The sequence below is a fragment of the Rhinatrema bivittatum genome, chromosome 7 (genome assembly GCF_901001135.1).
Source record: "Rhinatrema bivittatum chromosome 7, aRhiBiv1.1, whole genome shotgun sequence".
In the NCBI taxonomy this organism is placed as follows: Eukaryota; Metazoa; Chordata; class Amphibia; order Gymnophiona; family Rhinatrematidae; genus Rhinatrema; species Rhinatrema bivittatum.
In genome coordinates this window covers 2142724-2162465 of record NC_042621.1, presented here as the reverse complement: position 1 = coordinate 2162465, position 19742 = coordinate 2142724, and the positions used below count along the sequence as shown (strand labels likewise).

The following is a 19742-nucleotide window of genomic DNA, read 5'->3' as shown; positions in this document are numbered from 1 at the left end:
GGAAATATAAGTATAATGCATTGCTTAGTCAGAAGGCCGGAAAAAGCATTTTTATGCGGCTGTCCCATTATTATGTAGGGAACAATCATTCTGGTAGGCTTCTTGCACAATATTTAGCTGTTAAAAAATAGATCTCGAATTCATGCTATTAAAGATTCTGAAATACCAAACTACTATGCACCAGTAAGTTTTAAAGGGATTTTACTCTATATCTCACCAACTCCAAAATTTATCCCTTTACTTTTTAATTTTTTAATAGTGCTTTTTTTTTTTTTTAATTCCTTTTCAACTTTATATAAGATAAATACTCCTTTGTTTGATTCTTAATAATTCAAATGAAGAACCTCCAATGAGAAGACATTTTTTAAGGAAAGAGTGGAAAGTTTCATACACAATTTCTTGCCATTACCACCATGTAATGTGCCTTTAAGCTATAATCATTAATAATCCACCCCCAACCTTTGGGGTGGATTTTCAGAGCCCTGCTCGCCTAAATCCGCCTAAATCCGGGCGGATTTAGGCGAGCAGGGCCCTGCGCGCCGGTGCGCCTATGTTCAATAGGCCTACCGGCGCGCGCAGACCCCGGGACTCGCGTAAGTCCCGGGGTTTGGCGAGGGGGGGGTGTCGGGGGCGGGCCTGGTCGGCGCGGCGTTTTGGGGGCGTGTCGGCAGCGTTTTGGGGGCGGGCCCGGGGGCGTGGTTACGGCCCGGGGCGGTCCAGGGGTGTGGCCGCGCCCTCCATACCCGCCCCCAGGTCGCGTCCCGGCGCGCTAGCGGCCCGCTGGCGCGCGGGGATTTACGTCTCCCTCCGGGAGGCGTAAATCCCCCGACAAAGGTAAGGGGGGGTTTAGACAGGGCCGGGCGGGTGGGTTAGGTAGGGGAAGGGAGGGGAAGGTGAGGGGAGGGCAAAAGAAAGTTCCCTCCAAGGCCGCTCCGATTTCGGAGCGGCCTCGGAGGGAATGGGGGTAGGCTGCGTGGCTTGGCGCGCGCCGGCTATACGGAATCGATAGCTTTGCGCGCGCCGATCCAGGATTTTAGCGGCTACGCGCGTATCTACTAAAATCCCGCGTACTTTTGCTTGCGCCTGATGCGCCAGCAAAAGTACGCCAATTCGCGCGGTTTGAAAATCTACCCCTTTATTTTTTAATATCTTTATATAGACGTGTATATCAAAAATTCTCTTATTTATTTAAATAAAAAAGTCCTTAGACTATCTTGCATCTGCCTTGTTTTTCTCTTTCACAGCTGTGTTTCCATAAATCACACTATTACACTCATTGAGAATGTCTTATTATAATGGCGACACAATTTGTGTAACCTCTCTCTCAGTATGGCTTTTCCTCAAGTCAAGCAAGACAATAAGAAACCGACTTATCTTACTTTTGGAGTTGGTGAGATTAAAGATTCTGAAACATCTACTGTTTTAAGATTTTGATATCCTACATCAACTGCAGCAATATTATCAAACTCTATATAATTGAGAGATTTCAGACATTGAAAAAGCCAGAGTAGATTGTGATTCTTTTCTTGTGAAGTTACGGTCTCCTTGTTTATTAGAAGAAGATCAGAGATACTTAGATTCCCTGATAAGTGAAAAGGAAATTTGGCAGGCTATTAATTTCCTCCCTTCATGTAAATCTGTGGCCCTGATGGATTCTTGGTGGAATTCTATCGGACCTTCAAATTCTTTTTACAAGCTAGACTTAATGCCTTATTCTCTCATTATTCACAGGTGGGGATGGCTACTGATAATTTTTTAGAAGCTACTATAGTATTGCTGGAAAAACCTGGGTGAGACCCATTATCGGTCCAAAATTATAGATATATTTTGCTTTTAAATGTTGATTGTAAGATTTATTCTAAAATTTTAGAATACAAGACTTAATTCGATTTTAGAGAACCTGGTCCATCCAGATCAGCTTGGATTTATGAAGGGCGGGCAAATCTTTGATAACTCTAGAATATTTTATGACCTAATCACAATTGCTAAATCTCAGCAGATTCCATCGTTGGCTCTGTCCATTGACACTGAAAAAGCATTTGATTGGATAGAATGGGAATACACGTTCAGTGTTCTCACATGGTCTGGTTTTGGAGAATCATTTATTAGATATGTTGGGGTATTATATAATAATCCATACTCAAGGCTTCTGGCTAATAGTGTTCTTTCCAATGGTCTTATTCTGAATAGAGGTACTAGACAGGGATGTCCTGTCTCCGTTGCTCTTTATTTTGTCCATGGAGCTGGTTCTTCTTGCTATTCGGCAAAATGGTAAAATCACTAGGATTTTTGTTGGGGATTGGGATTATAAGGTTGCTGCTTATGCCAACGACTTGTTGTTATTTCTATCCTACCCTGAGTGTACTCTCATTGAATTATTGACTTCAATGGAGAAATTTTCAACCTTCTCAGGCTTTTCAGTGAATTGGGATAAAACTGAACTCACATTGCTTACTACTTTAACTATTCAATCTTCTCTCTCCGATCTCAAATATAAATGGTCCCCTGGAGGCTTGAAATATTTGGGGATTACTTTTATACTAGATACTGATCTCATGTTGGAAGCATTGATGCTGAAAATCACAAAATTACTGCAGGAAGTGATTCCTCGATGGTCTCCATTATATTTATCCTGGTGGGGGAGGCTTGATGCTATTAAGATGGTGCTAGCCTCACAAATAAATTACATTTTAAGTATATCTCCTCCACTTTTCTCTAGATCAATCTATGCCGCATTTTTATGGAGGCTGAAACCTCCGCGTATAGCTTTGCAAAGGATGAAATTAAAGAAAGATCAGGGTGGATTAGGTCTCCCAGACTTTCAAAGTTATCATTATGCTTTCCTCTTACCGTATGGGGCTCCATGGCTCTTAAATGAAGAAGATTTCCACTATCTTATTGTCTTAACTCTTGAGAAAGCCATGGTTGCTCCGTTGCCATTGAGCCTAATACCTGGTATGAGAGCCCCTCAGTTTGTAAAGATTCCACCTTTCAATGCCACCTTATTTGGCTTTATGCACTTTAGACAAATTGTTGGAGAAGCCATGGAATCTCAATAAGTGCTCTCCATTACGGTATAATCCATATTTACTTATTAATAAGAAGATAATGAATTGGTCTGTGTGGCAGGCAAAGGGGATGTGGACTGTTCAGCAGATAACAGATTGTAAGCGAATGCTATCCAAATTTATCAGTTACCTCTGTCTCAGCAATATAAACGCATAAAGCAGGCTGTCCCTCTCATGGATTCTTTGGCTAACAATCCAGAGCTTTATTCCTCGTGTCTTAAATTTTTCTCCCGAGGTCACAAGGCTTCAATATTCTATAAGGAGCGTTGTACTCATTCTTCCTTTCAGTGTTTAAGACTGAGGGTGATTTGGGAGAAGGAGTTAATGCTATAACCTGTGCTTCTTAATTGGAAGAGGTTTTGGACGCAGTGGATGAGAATATCATGTTTGGCGAGTCTCAGACTTTATATTTTTTATTACACTGGTAAGACTGTATAGAGCAAGCTTGCATGCTTCTAGCCTTTGCCGGCATTGCGAATTAGTACATTACAACATATGTTAAATGGTTGCACCAAGATACATCCCTTTTGGGTTCAAGTCTGGGAGTTTGTTACTAGAATTTTACCCCTTCCCCTGCCCATAGCTTATAAAATAATCATTCTAAATTCTTATGCCACTCATGCCATATTTACTGCTAAACAATGTAAGTTGTTGGATATTCTTCTTGCACATGCGTTGCAAATGGTGCTTAGCAATTGGAAGGATAGTGGTCTGCTGAATTGCACTTTTTGGTGGAACGCTATATGTATGGTGTATAGATATGAAGTTGCTGTAGCAGATAAGTTGTATCAGAAAAAGCAAGTCCATCCTATCTGACAATCTTTATCTAATTTTCTCAATTCTTGATTGTAACTGTGCAATCTGTTTAAAGTTTGATATACAGGAGTATGGGTACCTGTATGCTCCTGTATTTAAGTTATTTTTTGGTTTTTTTGTTATTGTTATTTCTACTTCTGATTGTATAGACCTGTTAATATAATTCAGTAAAAGGACTGAAGTCTGTACTGTGGGGAAATAAGGGAAAGGCCTTGCAGTGCACACTGCACAGTGGTAACATAGTAATGATGGCAGAAAAAGACCAAAATGGTCCATCGTCTGCCCAGCAAGCTTCTCAAGGTAGTAACTGCTGCTCCGTGCAGATTACCCCCCACGTTTCTGTTAAGGATAGTAACTACCGCTCCGTGCAGGTTACCCCCAAGCTTTCTTATTTATTCCCATCCTCTAGCCTTTAGGGATCCACAGTGTTTATCCCATGCCCCTTTGAAATCCTTCACAGTTTTAGTCTTCACCACTTCCTCCGGAAGGGCATTCCAGGCATCCACCACCCTCTCAGTGAAGAAATATTTCCTGACATTGGTTCTAAGTCTTCCTCCCTGGAGTTTTAAAATCATGACCCATAGTTCTACTAAATTGTTTCCAATGGAAAAGGTTTGTTGACGACCATGGATCATTAAAACCTTTCAAGTATCTGAAGGTCTGTATCATATCACCCCTGTTCTTTCTCTCCTCCAGGGTATATATATTCAGATTCTTCAACCTCTCCTCATAAGTAATTCAATGGAGACCACCCACCATTTTGGTCGCCCTTCTCTGGACCGCCTCCATCCTGTCTCTGTCGAGATACGGGCTCCAGAACTGAACACAGGACTCCAGGTGAGGTCTCACCAAGGACCTGTACAAGGGGATTATCACTTCCCGTTTCTTACCAATTATTCCTCTCTCTATGCAGCCTAGCATTCTTCTGGCTTTGGCTATCGCCATGTCATACCGCTTCGTCGACTTCAGGTCATTAGACATTATCACCCCAAGGTCTCTCCTGCTTTGTGTACATCAACCCTTCACCCCCCAATGCATACAGTGCATGACTCTGCATTTCTTGGCATTGAATCCCAGCTACCATATCTTCGACCCAGCTTCCTTAAATCCCGTCTCATTCTCTGTACTCCTTCCGTCGTGTCCACTCTACTGCAGATCTTAGTAGCATCCGCAAATAGTCAAACTTTACCTTCTATCCCTTCTGCAATGTCGCTCACAAAGATGTTGAACAGAAATGGTCCCAACACCAATCCATGAGGCACTCCACTTAACACCACTCTCTCTTCAGAGTAGGTTCCATTTACCATCACCCATTGTCTTCTGTCCGTCAACCAGTTTGTAATCCACGCCAACACCTTGGAGCTGACTCCCAAGTTTCTCATTTTGTTGATGAGTCTTCTATGTGGGACTGTATCAAAAGCTTTACTAAAATCCAAGTAAATTACATCGAGTGCTCTTCCCTGATCCAGTTCTCTAGTCAGCCAAAGAAATCAATTAGATTCATCTGATAGGACCTTCCCCTGGTGAATCCATGCTGCTTCTAATCTAGCAACCCACCCGATTATAGATAGTTTACTATCCTTTTCTTCAGCAGAGTCTCCATTAATTTTCCCACCACCGAGGTGAGGCTAACTGGCCTCTAGTTTCCAGCCTCTTCTCTTCTCCCACTCTTGTGAAGCGGGACCACCACTGCTCTTCTCCAATCACTAGGCACTACACCCTTTTCCAGGGATCTATTGAACAGGTCACACAGTGGACCCGCCAGCACATCTCTGAGTTCCCTCAGTATTCTGGGGTGAACCTCATCAGGCTCTATGGCTTTATCCACTTTCAGTTTTCTTAGCTCTTCCTATACATTATCTTCCATAAATGGAGTTTCATCTACTCCACCCCTTCTACAGTCTTGATAACAAGTGACGATTTTTCTCCAGGGTCTTCCTTAGTGAACACTGAACTGAAGTATTTGTTTAATATTTCTGCTAATTCATCATCTCTCTCCACCCATTGATTCTTATCCCCTTTCAATATGATGCCCCGTGGCTTTGACCCCAGACTCTTACTTTGGCTGGTGGTTGGCAGGTTCGAATTCTCCACGGGGACAGGCCACAGCAGGATCTTTCCTCCTTGATCCGAGTACTGCAGGAATAACTCATAAAATATAGGCTCCGGCACCCGCCTCAGAAGGTCAGACAACTGGAAGGTGCACTGGAAAAACACACAAGATACTTCATGCTAGGAGAACCCAGAAAAACACCAGGCAAGGGCGCAAATCACTTTTACAGATAAGAAACAGAGGGACCTTCATGCCTTTGACCCAGAGGGTGATACTGCTGAGGAAGAGCAGGGTAATGGGAGCTGCTGGTCCCTCTAGACTGAGCCACCAAGATCTTTTTAATCCATATCTCAGCTCTGCCTCTGGACCCTTTTGCTGTTATAAATGGAGAGTGAAGGAATACTTTGAAAGAGGAGAATTGGAAGCTTCTAATGTTATAGAGTAATTGTCACTGTGGTAAAAGAGAGCAGAGATTTTATTGTTTAAAGGTGTCATCTAGATATTGTTAACCTGAGGTGGAGATGGCTTTACTTTTGTTTTGTATAGTTTGTTATTAAGAAGAATACTGGGAAAAACACATTAAAGGCTTGCCGACCCCTAGGGATGACCTCTCTCACCCAGAGATTTCTTTAAGTAGCGTCTTCCATTGTAGTTCTGATCTGGCACTATGATGTTAGCACACAAGGGTGTAACTCTTTAGACCGCAGGCCCCCATGAGTAATACTCACTGACTGGCTGTAGGATGTTCCAAAGATGTATGCAGCATCCAGACGTTTCTGACTGTCTGGGCACATCTAACAAATTAGAAGGACAAGTTACAGTAAGCACTGAGGCTGGTCTCAGTGGTCCAGGACCATGTTCTGTCTACAGTAATAAGCCCCTTAACCCTTCCTGCCCCACCTTACATATCCCACAGATCACAGCAATCGGTCTCCTTACCAAGCACAATGCTGTCTCCAGAGCCAGCCCCCACCCAGCACTGATACCCCATCAGAGGGGAAGCCTCTCAGCGGAGACATTGCTTGCTGTAAGACACTTTAAGGCAGTCATGTTCACTACAATCGTTCAAAGGCAAAGTAACCCGAGTCATAGACCAGATATATTTGATGAACTTTCATGATGGATACCCCAAACTGGAAACGAATCCCCCTGTTTCAGATAAACTAGCAGGATCCTTGTGCATGCAGAATCTTATGGGGCCAGGGGGAGAGTGCCTGGCCTAGTGCTCAATAAATATTGCAGGTATTGGCACTGAGGGGCATTCGAGAATATTGACTCCCATGATGTCTTAGCGCGCAGCCCAAGAAAGCCCTGTGAAGGGTCAGAATACATTTTCATTACCTGCAGTGTTCCACCTTTGACATCTTCCCAGCCCAGGAAGTTTCCACGGACATCGTACGTTGCTACCTTAAATTGCATCTGGGGGGAAACATACAGAATGCTGAAACCGAAACATCGGTGCAAGACGATTGTCCAGATGGAAGCAGATGCACAAAAGGGGCTGAATTAGTACAGGTGTGAAATTCGGAGCTACCGCTGACAAGCTCAGACCTTGGTGCTTTTGTACCCTGCCTCAAACAGAGGACACGCGGAGGCGAGCAGCAGCAGCAGCCAAGGATCTCACACCTGACGTGAATGCTCCAACGGGCAGCGAGTCCAGCCTTGGCCCTTCCTTCCTAGCACTGCCAGACACAAGTGCAGGCCTTTCCCTGTGAGAAACTGAAAGGTTTCTGTCACGCAGGCCCTGATGTAACAAGGCGCCCTGGGCTGTGCCTGAACATCAGCGCCCACTTCTGAGCACATTCTTCTTCATACAACTTCAGTACAACTGCGTACAACTTTTTAAATGTATATTCTGCCTTCGTGAAAGGCATGTATATTCTGTATATAATATATATATATATAATAATGTATAATAATGTATATTCTGCCTTCATGAAAGGCATGTATATTCTGTATATAATATATATATATATAATAATGTATATTCTGCCTTCGTGAAAGGCATGTATATTCTGTATATAATATATATATATATAATAATGTATAATAATGTATATTCTGCCTTCATGAGAGGCATGTATATTCTGTATATAATATATATATATAATAATGTATAATAATGTATATTCTGCCTTCATGAAAGGCATGTATATTCTGTATATAATATATATATATATAATAATGTATAATAATGTATAATAATGTATATTCTGCCTTCATGAAAGGCATGTATATTCTGTATATAATATATATATATAATAATGTATAATAATGTATATTCTGCCTTCATGAAAGGCATGTATATTCTGTATATAATATATATATATATATAATAATGTATAATGTATATTCTGCCTTCATGAAAGGCATGTATATTCTGTATATAATATATATATATATAATAATGTATAATAATGTATATTCTGCCTTCATGAGAGGCATGTATATTCTGTATATAATATATATATATATAATAATGTATAATAATGTATAATAATGTATATTCTGCCTTCATGAAAGGCATGTATATTCTGTATATAATATATATATATATATAATAATGTATAATAATGTATATTCTGCCTTCATGAAAGGCAGAATATACATTAAAAAAGGTTCTTATTGTCATTACTTGCGCATGGAGGAATTCAGAGAGGTCAGGACACACGCAGATGGCTTCTTTTTACTGAGCCTGTGCAGTCCAAGACGTCAGGGTCTTTTCTATGGAAAACGTTGTAAGTAGCTGCTACACACAGACGCATGGCCAGCAGACCAGAGCACCGGAGCAGGGAGCACAGGGACCAGCTGGATAATAAAGATTTTACTGCACAGAACAGCAGCTGCTTTGGAAACCGTCTCTGTGGCTTTAGCTGATGGGTCTCGTCTGAGGTCTGTTTAACAGCCGGTGGGGACATTTCTTCCTGAGCACGTGAAGGGATATTTTTAGAGATAAGATACCCTGAGAGATGAATACTAGAGGCATTCAGTATAGTGAGGGAACGGGGTGTGGAGGTGGCAGCTTGATGGCAGCGCAGTGCATTAGCAGGGCTGGGGCATTCAGCGGAGCCGGCGCTCACAGCCCCACAGTCTCAGCCATTGCTAAATGGTGACAGCTGGTGGCTAGATTCAGGATACAGACTTCCTGGGGTCCCGGAGGGAGCCACACTCTGTGGCCCCTGGTCAAAAACTGTCACTTAAATCACTTGAAGCCAGGGTTGAAAATAGGGGAAGTAAATGAAGGCTTCTGGTGCCAGAGCTCAATAGAGGCTTAAAACCGAGAGGAGCAGAAGGAAACTGCTTTGCCCCCCAAAAAGGACATCAGATGGCTACACAGTTAGTTCTCAGACTGGGAGCTGATGTTCATTTCCATTGTTCTCTGTCTGTCTCTCTGTCTTCCTCTCTCTGGATCTCCCCCATAGATTTGTCTGTCCTTCTGCCTCTAGTGAAACCGTCTGTGCGCATCTCTCCAGCTTCCCGTTAATCTGATATTCAGTTACCCCAGGGCCAGCTCTTGGGGTGTGCGACCTGTGCAGCTGCACAGGGCACCGTGCTCAAGGGGGCGGCACTGCCCCCTTCCATATGATGTCTGCAAGCAGACTGTGCAGAAGGAAGGAGACTTCTCTCTGGTGGTAGGTGCAGCAGGATCAGCCTGCGGCATGAAGGAGGAGGAAGGGAAGTGAGAAAAAGCAGGATGCGCTACTGTGCAAGAAGGGGGCGAGAGAGAAGAGGACGCTAGGAGGAGAGAGAGCGAGCGAGTGATGCTGGGCAATGCAGTGTGGATACCAGTGCTGAGCAGAATGAAGGGGTGTACGAGGGGGGTGGTGGAGATGTGCTACTGCTGAAGGAGGGAGAGCTGTACCTGAGATATGCCAGCAAGGGAGGGGGACATTCATTTCAGTTTTCCTACAGGGCACCAACTAGCCTGGAGCTGGTCCTGCAGGGACTTGCCTGAGAGTTTTTCTGAAAGGAGAGGCCTGTGGGAGCGGTGCTTCCCAGGTCAGCCCCACTGCTGGAATACATCACCTCCGGACGGTACCTAGTGCTCCTGCAAAGAGAAAAGCAGACTCTTACGTCTCAACAGAACATCCAAGATGAGCGTAGGCGCAACACTGTGAATCAAAGCTCACGGTGAAGCCTTCTGATCCACAGAGGCAGCGATGGGACTCACGGGGGCAATGCCTTATAGAGCCTGTAGGCCTCATTGTCCAGGGAGAAGGCGTTCAGGATCACCATATTGCTCAGAAGCTGGCAGGCAGTCAGGTTGCTGTAATCCTGAAGAAAAGAAATGAGAACACAAGTGAAATAAGGAGCATGTCCTGGAATATTCCAGACTGTGGATGGACTTCACGAAAAGCTTTTTTTTTTTTTTTTTTTATGACAGAGAAAAATAAAGTTACACATTTCTTTACCTGTCATAACATTACAGTCTTTCCAGCCAGACAGAGTGTTAAATCGACTAATAACCCTGTTTCCAACCACTTTTAACTTCATGCAGAGAATCGGCACCTAGACAAGTCCACAGCACAACACGGGGGAGTTGGTTTTCTCCAATGACTCAATGTGGGCAGTGTAAAGGCTGCGTCTAACCCCACCCACCCACCCTTCCCAATTATTGCAGACTCACACAACTTCATCCGATAACAGATTTATTGTGGGGGGCCCCTCCCCTAGCACTGCCCACCTTGCCTTCCAAGCCCCCACTGTGCCCTGCTCCCTTACTAAGTCGCGGGCTCTTAATCTGAAAACGTTTAGAAACTTGAACCTCCCAAGAGATGTCTAGTGAGGTAAGAGCTGGTATGAGAAACCTCCCCTGGAAGCTGCATCCTCTTGTGCTGACTGGCACGGGCGGCCACACTCAGCTTTGAATCATGGCTAGGGTGACCGGAAAAGCGAGGGGAGCGTGGAGGCAGCAGGCACATCTGTAGAATCTAAGAGGAAGGAGGCGAGGACAAGCAGATCGTCTCCCTCCAGTTCTTCCTCTGCAATTTCTGAATTGTCACAAAGGTCGAGGTGGAGGGGGCTGTGGACCTGAGGCAGGACTTGGGTCCATCCTGAATTAGAGAATAGGAAGGGATATAAAGTCAAGCAGGAGGTGTGGATGGGCGCCGTGGGTCTTTATCTAACATCCTGCTCTATGTTTCTATGTCCAGGGGGTACAGGCCAAGCCATCCTAGTTTTGGCCTATTGCATGAAGGGAGATGTAGAACTGATTTCCCAAATGATTTCTGTAAGAAAAACAGTGCTACATCTCTTTGCATGCACAGGGGTAAAACCAGGACTGGCTTAGCCCATCCCCTTGTACATGGAGGTATATAAATCACCTTACCCGCTCTCTCTCAACAAACTGTGTGGGTCTCAACCCATCAGTGTGGGATGGCGAGTCCTAGGTCATACGAAACCGCATAAATGTGCATGATAAGAGAGTAATCGGCCGAGTGGCATCAAAGCTGACAATCACGCTTCCAGAAAAGACTCTTGTCCATTCCACTGCACCATGGCATTTGTAGTGCTGCTTCTTCCATTTGAGATCAGAACTACAGTTACCAGAATGCACTGCTCATAATACATGGGGAGGATGGCCAGCATGGGATCATTGCCCTGGAAATCATAATGGATGAGCCGGGGTGTGTGGTCCTGCAATGCAATGGAGCTGTGAGGATGAGTCAGGCTGTATGCTCCTGTCTCATCTTTTTCCTTTTTTGACCCTACACATTCCGCCTGTTCCTTTGAGCATCCAGCTTAGTATGAAACAGCTAATTCACAACTGCCCAGGGATTTTTTTCCCTTATTGTGCATCTCCTCCCAAATATTGCCGTGCCAGTCCGCAGTGTGTGTGTGTATTGGGGGGGGGGGGGGGGGGTTCCAGAATCTTGAAATCCAGGGCCCTAAATCCAGTCATTAGATGTCACTGTTGTGCAATGACCAGGACTCCCTCCACTGCATCCCCAGCTCCAGCCTGACCCTTTCCACCTGCTCCCTGCTGCCACGCCAGGCCAGCCTCTGCCTGTCACATTCATTAGTACTACTACTACTGCTACTGCTGCTTATTATTTCTATAGCGCTACACGACATACACAGCACTGTACAATCACACACAAAAAAAAAGACCCTGTTCAATAGACCTTACAATCCAATAAGACAAAGCATACAGGACAAGAGACTTAGGGAATTTCATAAAGCAAGACAATGGTAAAAAAAGAAAAGAAAGTTAGTTAATGAGGCTAAAAGCAGGCAATCAAGTGTGAGATTTAAAAGCTTTTTCAATGAAGTGGGTCTTTAAACACGGCGAGAGAGGGCACATGATGCACCAGCTCAGGAAAGCCATTCCAAGCACAGGCACAGCCAGGTGGAAAGCACAGAGTCAGTAATTGGTGATAGAGGAGAAGGGCATAGACAGGAGTGACTTGTCTGATGAGCAGAAGGCACGAGGAGGGGTGTAGAGAGAGACAAGAGAGGAGAGGTAATGAGGTGCTGCAGAGTGAAGGCATTTGTAGGTGAGAAGGAGGAGCCTGAACTGTATGCAGGAGCAGATGGGGAGCCTATGCAGTGACTTCGGAAGAGGGGTTATGTGAATGTAGGAACTTTGGAGAAAGAAAAGACCCGCAGCTGACTTTTAGGCCAGATTGTAGTGGAGAGAGAGATGGCTCACTGGGAGACCTGTGAGGATCAGGTTGCAATAATCTAAGTGAAGGTGATAAGAGAATGGATAAGGGTTCTAGTAGTTTGTTCAGAAAGGAAGGGATGGATTTTGGCGATGTTACAGAGAGAGAAACGGCACGTTTTAGCATAGAGAAGGAGAGAGAGGAGTCGTAGATGACTCCTAGATTACAGGCTGAGGGTATCGGGAGGATGAGCGTGTTATCAACAGAAACATAGAAGAGGAGAGGTGTGTTTGGGGGGGAACGATAAGGAGCTCTGTCTTGGCCATGTTGAGTTTAAGGGGGCTGTGGGACATCCAGGCAGCAATGTCAGAAAGGCAGGCTGATATCCGGGACTCGATTTCTGATAAAATTTCTGGTGTAGGCGACATAATGGATAATACATTGAAATCGTCAGTTCAGTGTGCTGCAGCAGTCAAAAAAGCAAACAATGTTAGGAATTATTAGGAAGGGAATGGTTAATAGAACGGAAAATGTCATAATGCCTCTGTATCGCTCCATGGTGAGACCCCACCTTGAATACTGTGTACAATTCTGGTCGCTGCATCTCAAAAAAGATATAATTGCGATGGAGAAGGTACAGAGAAGGGCAACCAAAATGATAAAGGGGATAGAACAGCTCCCCTATGAGGAAAGGCTGAAGAGGTTAGGGCTGTTCAGCTTGGAGAAGAGATGGCTGAGGGGGGATATGATAGAGGTCTTTAAGATCATGAGAGATCTAGAACAGTTAAATGTGAATCAGTTATTTACTCTTTCAGATAATAGAAGGACTAGGGCAGAGCTTTCCAAACTGTGTGTCGGGACACGTTAGTGTGTCGCCTGCAGTGTGCAGGTGTGTCGCGCAAGCCCGGTCAACTCTGACGCAAGTTTGGGCTTTTTTTTCTAGAGATTCACTTTTTTTTTTCAGTTTATGAGTTGCTTATTATTGGGTGATTTTTGCTGTCAATCGCGTTTTTTGGGGGGGCTTGATGGATGGAACGAGCCCAGCCATCCTTGCATTGGCTGCTGCTGCCGATGAGGCCTGGCCATGAGGAGTACTGACTGCAAGCAGCAGTGTCTGGTGATCATGGAAGGGAGTGAAGCACTTAACTGGCAACAATCAAAAAGACGAGGTACATGAGTGTGGGGGCCAGACATGTGCTGGGGGGAGAGAGATGAGTGAGTGGGGGGCAAACGTGCTGGGGGGGACAGACATGTGCTTGAGGGGGAGAGATATGAGTGTGTGGGGGCCAGACATGTGCTGGGGGGAGGAGAGAGATGAGTGTGTGGGGGCCAGACATGTGCTGGGGGGAGAGAGATGAGTGAGTGGGGGGCAAACGTGCTGGGGGGGACAGACATGTGCTTGAGGGGGAGAGATATGAGTGTGTGGGGGCCAGACATGTGCTGGGGGGGGAGAGAGATGAGTGTGTGGAGGACAGACAATTTGTTTTATTATTGTTACTCATAAATTATAACAATAACATGAACCTTGGAATATTATATATTTTAAATATAAATGAAAGGTTTTTATGAGATAGGTTGTGTCATGAAACATTTTATTTATGTATATATTTAAGGAAACATACATAAATTGTCGAAATATGTTTCGTTCGTTTAACCTTTAACCTCTGGTTTGCTAGTAGACTGAATTACTGTGTCGTGAAATTATGTTTGTCTAAAAAGTGTGTCACCAACATGAAAAGTTTGGAAAGCTCTGGACTAGGGGGTACTCCATGAAATTAGCAAGTATCAACATTAAAACAATTTAGAGAGAAAATTCTCATGTATTCAACATACAATTAAGCTTTGGAATTCATTGCCAGAGGATGTGGTTAAGGCAATTAGTGTAGCTGGATTTAAGAAAAGTTTGGACAAGTTTCTGGAGGAGTAGTCCATAAACTGCGGTTAATCAAGATGACTTAGAGAATAGCCACTGCTTATTACTGGCTTTAGTAGCTTAGGATTTATTTAATGTTTGGGTATTTGCCAGATACTTGCAACCTGGATTGGCCACTGTTGGAAACAGGATGCTGGGAGGAAAAGATTATTCTTTTAAGGATCCTGAACAATTGAACAGCCTTCTTGGGAACTAGGATAATCGGTGGATAGTATAAGTTAGGGCTATCATTGTACCTTTCTTAAGTGAATAATTACAATCTAGAAATTATTTGCTCATTTATCCAGCTATTTCAGGTAAAGAAGGATTCTTTTATTTTCCTGTGTTTAGTCAGAATAACAGTATAATGAATATTTGGTTTTCTTTGATTTGGATGATATGGTTGTTTTTTTTTGCTATACTGTCTCTGTAATTACAAAAACAAGTTATACTTGTAATAATATTGTGAAAATTCATAAATACATAATTTTAAAAAAATGGTATTGAAAGCCATGAGAAGAGATCAGAGCACCAAGGGAATTAATATATAGTGAGAAGAGAAGAGGGCCAGGACGGAGCCCTGAGGCACATCAATTAATAGTGGAATGACAATAGATGAGGAACCACCAGAGGAAATGCTAAAAGTGCAATAGGAGAGGTAAGAAGAGAACCAAGACAAGACAGATCCCCAAAATCCAAGTGAGGGGACAGAGTATCTAGGAGTAGGTGGTGATCAACAGTGTCAAAAGCAGAGGATAGGTCAAGGAAGATAAGGACAGAGTAAAGACCTTTGGCTTTAGCCATACACAGGTCATTGCAAAACCAGACTGGAGTGGATCAAGAATGGCTTGAGATGTAAGAAAGTCAAGACAGTGATGGCGAACAGCTCGCTTAAGTAGTTTGGAGGCAAAAGGGAGAAGAGAGATGGAACGATATTTGACAGGACAGGTAGGATCCAGTGAGGGTTTTTTAAGGAGTGGTATGATTACAGCACATTTGAAAGCAGCAGGAACAGTAGCAGTGGAAAGTGATAGATTGAGGATGTGACAGATGGATGGGATGACTGCAGTGCTGAGGGAATGGGTGGGAATGGGTTCAGAGGAACAAGTAGTGAGTTTGGAGGAAGAGAGAAGATGGGCAGTTTCCTCCCTTGTGACTTTAGAAAAGGAGGCATGAGTCAGAGGCCAGGGGAAGTGTAGAGGAAAGAAGAGGGAGAGAGGCAGGTAGAGGTGACCTGGTTGAGATCTCAACTAATTTTGTGAAACTTGTCATGGAAGTAGGTAGCCGTAGTCTGGGCAGAGAGTGAAGGGGAGGAGGGACGTGAGAGGAGGGAAATGAGTGTGGCAATGAAATGGTGAGGTTGGATGTAAGAGTTTGTCAGATGGACATAGTAGTCTTGTTTGGCAAGTGCAATAGCAAACTGGAAAGTAGTCAGCATGAATTTTAAATGGATGAAGTCTGCATGGGCACGGGGTTTTAGCCAGAGACGTTCTGCAGAGTAGGCACAGGAACGGGGAAAGCAAATTCTAGGAGGGAGCTGAGGCTGGGGTTTAGTGCACATTACAGGATGGGTAAGAGGAGAGGCAAGAGTATCTAGGACTGAAGAGAATATAGTGTTGTAAGGAAATCACTTCATCAACTGATTCAGACAATGTTGTGGAGGAAAGGAGAAATGAAACAGCAGTGGAGAAGATACAAGAGTCAATAGCTTGGAGATACTTAAAGGTGTAGGTGGTGTTTGGACGAGTCTGTGGGGGAGGGTGGTTTGGTATGAAAGTTATCAGATGATGGTCTGAGATCAGAACTGAGATGGAAACGTCTGAGAGACAACTGTTGGAAGCAAAGACTAGGTCAAGGCAATGGCCATGCTGGTGAGTAGGGGTGGTAGAGCAGAGTTGGAGATCAAATGAAGAGGTTAAAGAAAGAAGTCTTGAGGCATTAGAGTTAGAGGGGTCATCAACATGGAGGTTAAAGTCACCAAGGATAAGGGGATGAAGAAGGAAAGCCAGGAATCAAAGTCAGTGAGAAAGAAGGAGGGAGATTTATCAGTGGGATAATAGATGATAACTTCCTGGAGAGATAGTGGAGTGAATAGGTGGATGGAATGGCCTTCAAATGGGATTGAGGTGGGAGAAGGGGTTGAAATCTACAGGAGGAGGGAGAGAGCAGCAGTCCAATGTCACCACCATGGCTTATTGGGCAAGGTGTGTGGGGGAAAATATAACCTCCATGACAGAGAGAAGCAATTCTTTGCATGTGTGTTTACTAATGAGGACATTAGAGAGATACCAGTTCTGGAGCTGGTTTTCAAGGGTGATGATTTATTTATTCAGATGAACTGAACCAAATAACTGAACCTGGAAGATGTAGTAGGCCAGATTGACAGACTAAATAGTAGCAAATCACCTGGATCAAATGGTATGCACTCCAGGGTTCTGAAGGAACTAAAAAAATGAAATTTCAGATCTATTAGTTAAAATTTGTAACCTATCATTAAACTCATCCATTGTACCTGAAGACTGGAGGATAGCTAATGTAACCCCAGTATTTAAAAAGGGCTCCAGGAGTGATCCAGGAAACTATAGACCAGTGAGCCTGACTTCAGTGCTGGGAAAAATAGTGGAAACTATTCTAAAGATCAAAATCGTAGAGCATATAGAAAGACATGGTTTAATGGTACACAGTCAGAATGGATTTACCCAAGGGAAGTCTTGCCTCACAAATCTGCTTCACTTTTTTGAAGGGGTTAATAAACATGTGGACAAAGTTGAACCGGTAGATGTAGTGTATTTGGATTTTCAGAAGGCATTTGACAAAGTCCCTCATGAGAGGCTTCTAGGAAAATAAAAAAGTCATGGGATAGGAGGCGATGTCCTTTCCTAGATTACAAACTGGCTAAAAGACAGAAAACAGAGAGTAGGATTAAATGGGCAATTTTCTCAGTGGAAAAGGGTAAACAGTGGAGTGCCTCAGGGATCTGTACTTGGACCGGTGCCTTTCAAAATATTTATAAATGATCTGGAAAGGAATACAATGAGTGAGGAAATCAAATTTGCAGATGATACAAAATTATTCAGAGCAGTTAAATCACAAGGGGAATAATGATAAAACTGGAGGAGGTCACAGCTTGATATGGGACGATGGGGTGAAAGTTGCCTTGAAGGGGCAGGATTGGGATTGATATCCCCAGCTGAAAGTAGGAGGAGGAGCAGGAGAATACAGAGAAGATAGGCAGAGGTATGCCGATAGCGACAGCGATGAGACGGTGTCAGGGAGAGTGGAAAAGGCAGGATGAGGGGAAGAATAGAAGGAGAATAAGGAGAAGATAGGCGGAGGTGTGCTGATAACGACAGCGATGAGACGGTGTCAGGGAGCGGGGAAAAGGAAAGAGGAGGGGAAGAAAAATTGAAGTTGAAGGGCAGTGGGCAGTGCAGGTGACAGGTGAGGTAGAGAATGTAGGGATAGGGAGGGTGGACCTGTTGGTGGTTGCAGTTTGCAGCAGGGAATAAGATTAGGGAGGATTAGCATCAGGAAGACATGGAGAATAAGGAGAGGCCTGCAAACGCTTCAGACCCTGAGGATGGGTTGGTAGTGTTCTATACGGAAAATCTCAATTATGCTGGGTGAACGTAATTTAGTTTAATTGTATGATTATTATACGAGTCACCTATTAAAGACCCAAGGAGGAGTGCAACCAAATTCCCAGAGTTAAAACAAGGGCTGCATTACTGCTTTTTCTTTGCTCACTCCTGCTATGGAGCAGAAAAGGGAAAATGCACAGCTGCACCCCCACTCCCACAAGTCAGCTGCCTTTCAGCCCCTCACTGAGCACTGTTATGTGCCTGCTTATTTTCAGATCTTTCCTCCTTCCCTGGCAAAAGACCACCCAATAGCTCACACCTACAATCTGCCTTTCTACCTGGGGGCTGTGTATCCAGTCTACTCTAGCAGCAAGCAGCCGCTGGTACCTGCCTGGGACAGGGGGTTTCCTGCTCGCGGAGTCGTGCTAAGCGACGTGCACAGGCCTGAACAAACCTCTCTGCCTCTCCTCACTACTCCTGGGTGATGGCCAGACCACAGCCTTTCTTTTTAATTTTAACAGTCTTAAAACAAAGCAAACAAAAACTCGGTGAGCTGCACGATGCGGTTTGTAAGGCTCTTGGAGGGCCCTGAAACTTAAAACGGAGCATTCACGTTGGAGTCCCGACAGAAAGATAGGAGAGCGAGAGCAGACTGCGGCCTGAACAGGGAACTGAACCTGCTCAATGATCCTGCAGGAGGGCACCCAAACGCAGACTTACCCTGCAGGCCAGAAAGCTCGCCATGAGGAACAGGGACTCCCAGAGGGACTGTGACCTGCTGACCTGCGGAGAAGAGAGAGTACAGCTCAGTCAAGGCAGGCCCAGCCCTGCCATCTGCTTTCACAGCAAAGGAGTTCTGTTCCTCCTCAACACCCTTCTGGGGGGGTTTTTCTGTCCCTCCTAGAATTATTCTCATCCTAGCGAGGGTGATTAATCCACCCCGTCCACAAACCCATGTATTCAGCACACGTGAACAGCATGCAGTACACGCATGCACCACGGGTTACAAGCAGGTAGCATGGGTTGTGCATGCAGGGAGTGGGTGATGAATTAGCCATAATTCAGGAAAAGAGGTTAAGTTTTACTGATCTAAGCGCACAGCTCTGCTGGTATCATCGGGAACACTTCGCAACACGGGTTCATGGTGCCGGTTTATGCCAGTCCAGGACTCACTGAGCAGCGACCGCAGCATTTACCTGTGGCACAACAGCAGCGGGGAAGCAAAGTCCTCCAGTCTGAAACAAAGGGAACACTTATTGGTCATATAGTAAGGTGTCAGGAGCAGAAGTGCGAGAATTCACATTTCCAGCCCCAGGACCGCCCTTCCCTGCAAGGCCCGGCTGCTGCTGTGCTTTGCTTCGGCCCCCTCCTGTGTAAGGACTGCCGTGTGCATGAGCAGTGAGTGATAAGAGAAGTGTGTCACAGGCACTGGCACCCCCTCGTGGGCAAGGGCTCAGGTGTGCCCACGAAGCAAGAAGCCTCACCTTAATCTATCGAGATGCCATCCCTTGAGCCAAGCACGCGTCCTGCTTCTCCATGGGTGGCGTGCGCCTTCTCACTAGGGCCAGGTGTCCTGACTCTGGAAACCTCTTAAGACTCCCAGGCTAGTACTGTGCTTAGGGGACACGGTTTTGGCTTCTGAGAACCAGGGGTCTGTAGAATGAATCACGCTGTGGACCTGAAGCACCCTGGTACCTCTGTCTTATC

The 19742-nt window shown here is 44.7% G+C and overlaps 1 protein-coding gene across 3 annotated transcripts in view; it reads right to left on the bottom strand.

Moving 5' to 3' along the window:
- LOC115094942 (meckelin-like) overlaps window positions 1-19742 on the bottom strand; it is a 53730-nt gene that overhangs the window by 28474 nt on the left and 5514 nt on the right. For all 3 annotated transcript variants that reach the window (XM_029608045.1, XM_029608046.1, XM_029608047.1), the window contains 7 exons: window positions 19232-19270; window positions 18756-18818; window positions 10109-10212; window positions 9889-9985; window positions 7279-7356; window positions 6666-6731; window positions 5945-6089 (listed from right to left, as the gene is read on the bottom strand). In XM_029608045.1, the coding sequence (XP_029463905.1) occupies window positions 5945-6089; window positions 6666-6731; window positions 7279-7356; window positions 9889-9985; window positions 10109-10212; window positions 18756-18818; window positions 19232-19270 (592 nt within the window). The remainder of the gene's footprint in view (window positions 1-5944; window positions 6090-6665; window positions 6732-7278; window positions 7357-9888; window positions 9986-10108; window positions 10213-18755; window positions 18819-19231; window positions 19271-19742) is intronic.